We start from the raw sequence: 7,905 nt of genomic DNA, 5'->3' as shown, positions 1-7,905 counted from the left end.
CTCTCGCGTCTGAAGCTTACCAACGGTAATTTGCTTTGCTGGGTCAGGCCAAGGTCCATCTAGTCAAGCATTGTGTTTCTAATAGCGGCGGGCCAGGTGCCACTGGTGTGCAGGGGTCACTGCCACGCCATCGTTACGTCACCAGCATCTGCCATTCAGAAGTATACTGTCTCTGACTATGGAGGTTCTAGTTTGCTGTCATGGCTGTTAGCCGCCGATAGCACCTATCCTCCAAGGACTTGTCTAGTCTAAGCTAAGTGGCTATTGCCACATCTCGTGGCAGCGAGTTCCATAAGTTAACGATACATGGTATGGAGAAGTACATATGAGCTGTGATACCCTAGGGAGCCGCGGCAGGTTTCATTAACTCTTCTGTTGCATCTTGCTTGCGTAGAAGTCTCTGCAGGTCTGACAACAGCGCTGGTACCACCTCATGTCCTGACAGAGGTTTTTTTCCCGAATCACCCGGCAGTATACTGTCCACTGGTCTCCAGTACACTTGTAGGTCAGAGCAGCTTTAAGGGCAAATTAAAATGGAGGAGGAGGAGGAAGAAAGCATATTGGAAAGAGAAGTTAGAAAAAACTTTTTAAACAAGGGCTTGGGATCAGTGTGATGGCAAGGAAAACTGTGCATAATACTTTGCAGCACCCTGGCTAACTCCTTTAGAGTCCTGACTGATTCTGACTGAAACCCAGAGCGGATTCGCCGTCCCATTGATATCAGAGCCACCAGCCTCCATTGCCTTGCAGTTGTGAATGCGTAAAGCATTAGTAACCTCAAGAGTGGATGACTGCAATGTGCTCTATGTGGGGCTGCCCTTAAGGCTGCTCCGGAAGCTGGAGCTAGTGCAGAACGCAGCAGCTCGGCTGTTGTCAGGAGCTGCCTCTTTTCAGCATATAACTCCTTTGCTGAGGGAATTGTACTAGCTGCCTATTTGCTGCCAGGCCAGGTTTAAGGTTTTGGTACTAGTGTACAAAACCCTGAACAGCTTGGGACCAGGATACCTAAGAGAGCGCCTTCTCCCTTACCAATCTGCCCGATCACTGAGGTTGTCGGAGGGCATGCTCCTGGTGGTCCCACGTTAACCTGTGGACCGAATGGAATCCAAGCGGAGAAGAGCCTTATGTGTAGTGGCCCCTTCTCCATGGAACTCTCTGCCCCTGGAGGCCAGGCAGGCGCTATCCCTAGGCTGCTTCTGGCGCCTCCTGAAAACATCTCTGTTTTGAGAAGCCTTCCCCAACTGACCAGCCACTGTTTTTTTCTGGCTCCTTTATTTTTAAATTGAACAATTTCAATTTGATTTTTTTAATCTTCTTTCTTTTACTTTGTATATCTATGTTTACTACTCTAGAATTTGTGTTAGGTAATTGACCGGTATATAAATGTTGTTGTTGTTGATTATGATGGTTTATACAGAGTCACACCGCTACTCTTGACTCTTAGCATCTCTTCAGACTTTCCTCTCCATTTTATCCTCACAACAACCACCCTGTGAGGTAGGTTGGGCTAAGAGTCTGTGACTGGCCCAAAGTCACCCAGCGGGCTTCTATAGCTGAGTGGGGACTAGAATCCGGATCGCCCAACATTGCCTGCTATTTTAATTTAAAGCAGTGGTGGTGGATGGGCCCCCAATCTTTTATCAAAGCAGTGGGGGGCATTGGAGTAAGGGGGTGTTTAACCCCTTTCATCATGCAATCTCCCCAATCAAAATTACCACTACCCCAAAACTAGTATTAGCCCTCCTTGGGTTGGGAAAATACACATGTCTGCTATGTCACATCTGTTTTGACCCTCAGTGGTATACAGTAAAGCAGGGGTGGGCAACCTGTGGCCCTCAGAATATAATTTCATGCGGCCCTCAGTCCTATTTCAAAAGCCACGTGATCAATTCAGACCTCTAGCAAGAGTGACCTGCGCCTTCCATGGCAGCCTGCTCTCTGGCAAGAAAGAGGGAGAGAGAGGAAAGGAGTGTCAACATGGAGCCTGGAATCCCTGGTTTGGTTTCTGATGCTAAGTCAGGCTCAGAGGCTCAACTAGAAGAAGCCCAACAAAGACAGGGAGTGGGGGAGGAAATTCCCCAGGACTTTCCAGGAATCAAGGAGGAGGTTTCCCAGGGGCTTATCAAACAGGAGGCCCAGGTTCAGACATTGTTTTCCCCTCCACCCTCTTGGGAACTCAGTCTTTGTTGGATGAGGAGGGAGGGAGCATGGAATTGACAGATCCCAGAGTCCACTATAGGATCAAATGGGTGGAGCTGGGATGCGGTCTGCCAGATTAGCTGCACATGAGAAATTGGCTCAAGGGAACCCTCCCTGAATGAAGAGCACAGTAAAAGCCCGTTGGGCATGGTGGGATACCATCCATTTAGTTGATGGGCAACTGCCTTGCTTTGTTTGACTAGCAAGACTTAGAGGATAGCTCCAAGCCTTCACATCTGCTACATGTGTGAAGAGGTGTTTTTTAAAAAACTGAATAAAGGCTTTGTGCATTGCACAGCGAATCTCTGTCGCCTCACATTTCGGTGGGAGGCCTTGGGATCCTGACAAGGGGGTGGCAGAAAGAGAAAAGGGAGTGCAGGACATGGAATAATGGGCTCAAGTTACAGGAAGCCAGATTCTGGCTGGACATCAGGAAAAACTTCCTGACTATTTATTTATTTATTTATTTATTTATTACATTTTTATACCACCCAATAGCCGAAGCTCTCTGGGCGGTTCACTGTTAGAGCAGTATGACAATGGAACCAGTTACCTAGGGAGGTTGTGGGCTCTCCCACACTAGAAGCCTTCAAGAGGCAGCTGGACAACCCTCTGTCAGGGATGCTTTAGGGCAGATTCCTGCATTGAGCAGGGGGTTGGACTCGATGGCCTTGTAGGGCACTTCCAGTTCTACTATGCTATGATTCACTGACTTTAGGCCCTGGCCACTGCTGGCTTTGGCCCTTCTCATTGCCAACGTCTAGCCCCTGACAGGTTACCCGTGAGGGAATGCAGCTCTCAACAGAGAAAAAGGTTGCCCAGCCCTGCGCTAAAGCCACCGGGGTATGGTCACTTAGCTGACAAATAAGAAGTCCTCAAAGTTCAAAGGCCAGCAAGACCATACTTGCCGAGCCTTGGAGAGGTAATTGTGTTGACGTTTATCTTCTCGTTGCAGGCCTCCTGGTGACACTGTCGGTAGGCTGCAGGCTTGGAGAGGACAGGACACTCATTGCCGTGACGACCGGTGACCTTGTGCATGCACTGTACCACACGGGACTGAAGGCCTTTACCGCACGTCGAGGAGCACTGGAATGAAGACGAGACCTTGGTGAGTCACATCCAGCAGGTGCCGATGCAAGTGGGTGGATGAGTGGATAAAATGTATCACCAACAAACGACGCAGGAAAGAGAGCTCATGCAGACGGGCATTTTACCTTCTGCCATGAATACTTTTCTTCATAAGATGCTTGTGCCTTGCAAGGGCGATCCAAACAAAAATATAATTATGAGGATTCTCTCTCTCTCTCTCTCTCTCTCTCTTTCACATACATATCAGCTAACGCAACCTGCGGTTGCTGTTTCCCAATATAGAAGAGAAATATATGGGGCGCCATGTTCTACATGAGAAGGCGTTGCGTCAAGGGTAGGCAGAGTTGAGCACCTGCTGAGGACCCACACCTTTGCAGGGCCCCACTGAAAAGAACCCCCTGGAGTTGCTCCCATTCTGCACCATTGCAACCTGCTTGGTCACTTGCATCTTGCTCTGGACCAGAAAACAGTGGTGGTGGTGTTGAGGAGGAGGAGGAGGAGACACCTGGCCTACATGCTCCCTGGATTTCTGCCTGTCAAGCAAACAAATGGTCGCAATGGCGTCCGTGGTAGGTAGAAGGGAGACTTGTTGAGGGAGAGGTGGATGCCACGACACCGGCTCTGAACACCAAGCCTGGCCGCGGCTACTCTCTGCTCAAGCCAAGCACCACCGCTTGATACGCCTGAGGCAAGGGATAAAATTGGCGGGCAGTGAGGGTACTTGAAAGGTCATGGGATATTGTGTATCCTGGCCCCTTCCCACCCATCAGCTTGGCCCCTTAACCCCCCTGCCATGACACAGGCTCTGAACACCAAGCCTGGCCGCGGCTACTCTCTGCTCAAGCCAAGCACCACCGCTTGATACGCCTGAGGCAAGGGATAAAATTGGCGGGCAGTGAGGGTACTTGAAAGGTCATGGGATATTGTGTATCCTGGCCCCTTCCCGCCCATCAGCTTGGCCCCTTAACCCCCCTGCCATGACACAGGCTCTGAACACCAAGCCTGGCCGCGGCTACTCTCTGCTCAAGCCAAGCACCACCGCTCGATACGCCTGAGGCAAGGGATAAAACCCGCCTTCCTCCAAGCTATGTGGAGAAAGGGGTTAAATGGAGAAGGATTTCAATATATAAAATAAAACACTGTGAGTTATATGTGCTAAAGTGAATGATTGTCAGAGTGGGTGCTAAATGTGTAAACCTCAGATGATAAATGCCAAACAGACACGTGGGATTTTTGTGGTAGTTAAAAACAAAATAATTAAAATTTTTAAAAGTTCACAAGCTTTGTTTCAAATGAAACATTTTAAAAGCTTTTTGAAACCTTTCATCCAATCCTTTCACTCATTCACATACATGCTTTCCTTTCCCTCACACAATCACTCTTGAGCTTTATTATCAGTATTGATTAATATACACCAACTATGTGCACACCACACTCCAAAGACACCACTCTCTACCCTGAACCTCCAATTTCCCAGAACTTAAGTACTCTAAACACAGAGAGCACTAAAGACTCTAAGAGTACCTAAAAAGTCCCCCCCATCCCCTCAGTCCTTCCCTTATATATCACTCTTCCCCATCCCCAGACATTCTAACTCCGCCCACTCAGGCCAACATTCTAAACTCACCACAGACTTACAAACCGCAGACATACATTTGGGAACTGACTTGTGGGGTGTAACGCCACAGGCGGCAGTAAAGCTGTCTCAAACAAGGGCCCTCAAATACCTGGAGCTGCCACTGTGCATAAACTAGAGATGTAGAACTTCATTGTGGTGGCCACCAAGCTCTCCACAGGCTGGATTATACCAGTGGGTGTGGCCGTACCGCCAATGTCACTTCAGCCCCAATCAGGCTTCGCTGCACATGGCTTTCCTGCTCAGGGAAGGCCTGTGTGTCTGGAAGCTAAACTAGCTGAGGTGCTTTTGACCGCCCTGGGGGCAGGCGGGTGAAGCCAAGCCCTTTGCTGATCCATGAGGGGAGCAAAGGAGACCGAGCTTTGCTCTGCCCGAGCTTTCCTTCCCGGAAGAGCAGCTTAGAAATATTAGCATTAAGATCAGCCCTCAGACTCGCCATCTAGGGTGACCATATGAAAAGGAGGACAGGGCTCCTGTATCTTTAACAGTTGTATTGAAACGGGGATTTCAGAAGATGTCATTTGTATGCATGCAGCACCTGGTGTAATTCCCTCTTCATCACAACAGTTAAAGCTGCAGGAACTATGCTAGAGTGACCAGATACAAAAGAGGGCAGGGCTCCTGAAGCTTTAACTGTTGTGATGCACAGGGAAATTTGCCTTTCAATACAACCGTTAAAGATACAGGAGCTCTGTCCTCCTTTTCATATGGTCACACTATCGCCATCTAAATGACGTGACACGAGAGGAAAAGGGTTGGAGAGGGAGGAGGAAAAAACAACAACGCTGGCCTAGATTCTGTGTTACATGACACCAGTTTAGGTGGCCCTCCAAGAAATATTCTTGCATCCCTTCTCTTCCTCATGACTGGCCCCTGTGAGGGAGGCGGAGAGGGCCCAGCCCAGCTCAGCTTATTAGAATTTCTACGAGATAGAGTGTTGTAGATCATAAGTACCCTTGCTCTTCCGTTTGAGTAGCAGGAACAGAATAAATACATGCAAAACAAGCAGCCATTTGCAAATTAGTTTAATTTGCATGTAATGTCTTCGCATCCCCAAAGCCAGAAATTCTTGATGCAGAATTTTGATCTTTTTCTTTCTTTTTTCTTTTACAAAGAACAGAATATTCATGGTTCTGAGTACAAACTATTTCTGAAGACACCTCAGAATGTCTTGGGAATAGTTGTTTTGGGTTTTGCTTTCACTTTCAAAGAAACTAGACCTTCTTATGTATTTCCCTTGTGGTCACAAAAACAAATTGGATGGTTTCCTGCCTTGTAAGGCTATGCAACTTTTTCCAGCTTGCAGGCTTCTCATCTTTAATAAGGCAAGTGCAACCAGTGGAGTGCAGAATCCCAGCTGGAGTTACTAAAAAAAAAGAAGACGCTTGTATCTCCAAATAAAGAGATTATGGATTTGTGAGAACTTGGCAAGATTCCAACTTTAGCTCATGCCACACACAAAACAGAAGGTTTTTTCTTTTCCTTTTCCTTTTAAAAATGAAGGTACTGGAGAGACCTTTGGGGAGGATACTGGATAAATTTAGATCCCTATTTCTTCTTGGAAAATTCCTGGCAGAATAAGGGGCTGACCATAGCTAAGTGGTGGAGCAAATGCATTTCATGCCAAAGGTCCCAGGTCCAATCCCTGGGAAGCATCTCCAGGTAAGGGTGGAAAAACTTCTGCCTGGAACCCGGGAGAACCACTGCTGCCAGTCAGTGACTACAATGCTAGGGCTAGATGTAACAAATGTGGTGTAGTGGATAGAGTGTCGGACTGGGAGTCAGATCCGGGTTCTAGTCCCCACTCGGCAATGGAAGCTCACTGGGTGACTTTGGGCCAGTCACAGCCTCTCAGCCCAACCTACCTCACAGGGTGGTTGTTGTGAGGATAAAATGGAGAGGAGGAAGTAAACCGTAACATTTTCAGAGTTTCCCTTGGAAAAGGGCTGTGCAGGTTAACACTGACCTTCAGGGAGCCTTCCAATTCCAACAATAGCAAAGCCAGGGCCCACAACACAGGAGTTAAAAGATGGAGCACCTTGAGGCAAGGGGAGAAGTCATCGTGACATTTCACTGACTATAGACAGAGATCCCAATCTAGCTTTGGCAGTGGAGGAAATGGGCTGGGAAGACCTTTGGCCAGAGCTGGTGCATCCCGTCCTTTCTGAGCATGTTGGGGAAAATGTATTTGTGTCTACAAAGAACCTGCTGCAAATCAATGTGGAGTGACCTCAAGGTCTAGTGTTGTGAAACATGGCAAATGTTCTCTTTCTTGTCTCCTACCCATATTGGGTTGGATCCAGGATCTACCTTCCACAAGACAAAGGGCTCCACCCAAGGAAGATCCATCCACCTGATTTTGGAGGATCCCTCCCATGGTTCACTCCATTCAGCAGGGTCATAAGAATATAAGAAGAGCCGTGCTGGATGAAAGCAAGGGACCATTTGGTCTAGCCCTCTGTTCACACGGTGGCCCACCAGCAGTTGACCAGGAAACCACACGCAGCCCATGTCCCCCAGCAACTGGTGTACATAGGTCTACTGCATAAAACTGGGTCTCCTGACTTAGGGGGCTGGAGGAGCTGTTGTGGGAAGGACGGGGCAGGAATGTTCACTTCCATAAGAACATCCTTGCTGGAGCAGACCAAGGGTCCATCCAGTCCAGCATTCTGTTCACACAGTGGCCAACCAGCTGTCGACCAGGACATATGGTGCAACAGCACCCTCCCACCCACGTTTCCCAGCAACTGATAAAGCTAGTTTTTTACTCTTAAACCTAGATCCAACCATTATGTTTACCGCACCCTACCAAACTGGAAACGCGACTCTACTGCAAGGCCTCTTACAACACTGCTATCATGCTGGCTTCGGCCCACTTGTTGCTTTACGTTCCAGAGGTGAAATCCAGTTACATAGGATCGGACTATTAACTCTCTCTATACTTTGCTACATTTACTTGTCACTTTACATATCCACAGTTA

The 7,905-nt window shown here is 48.2% G+C and overlaps 1 protein-coding gene across 1 annotated transcript in view; it reads right to left on the bottom strand.

The window, feature by feature from the left end:
- Nucleotides 1-225: 225 nt before the first annotated feature.
- ADAMTS17 (ADAM metallopeptidase with thrombospondin type 1 motif 17) overlaps nucleotides 226-7,905 on the bottom strand; it is a 199,083-nt gene continuing 191,403 nt past the window's right edge. The window contains exons 23-24 of the mRNA XM_063142170.1: nucleotides 3,108-3,285; nucleotides 226-515 (exon numbers count right to left, since the gene is read on the bottom strand). Of these exons, the coding sequence (XP_062998240.1) occupies nucleotides 364-515; nucleotides 3,108-3,285 (330 nt within the window). The 3' untranslated portion in view covers nucleotides 226-363. The remainder of the gene's footprint in view (nucleotides 516-3,107; nucleotides 3,286-7,905) is intronic.

Source organism: Elgaria multicarinata, chromosome 16, assembly GCF_023053635.1.
Source record: "Elgaria multicarinata webbii isolate HBS135686 ecotype San Diego chromosome 16, rElgMul1.1.pri, whole genome shotgun sequence".
Taxonomy (NCBI): Eukaryota; Metazoa; Chordata; class Lepidosauria; order Squamata; family Anguidae; genus Elgaria; species Elgaria multicarinata.
The sequence above is the reverse complement of the archived record's forward strand: the minus strand, read 5'-3'. Positions and strand labels throughout refer to the sequence as shown.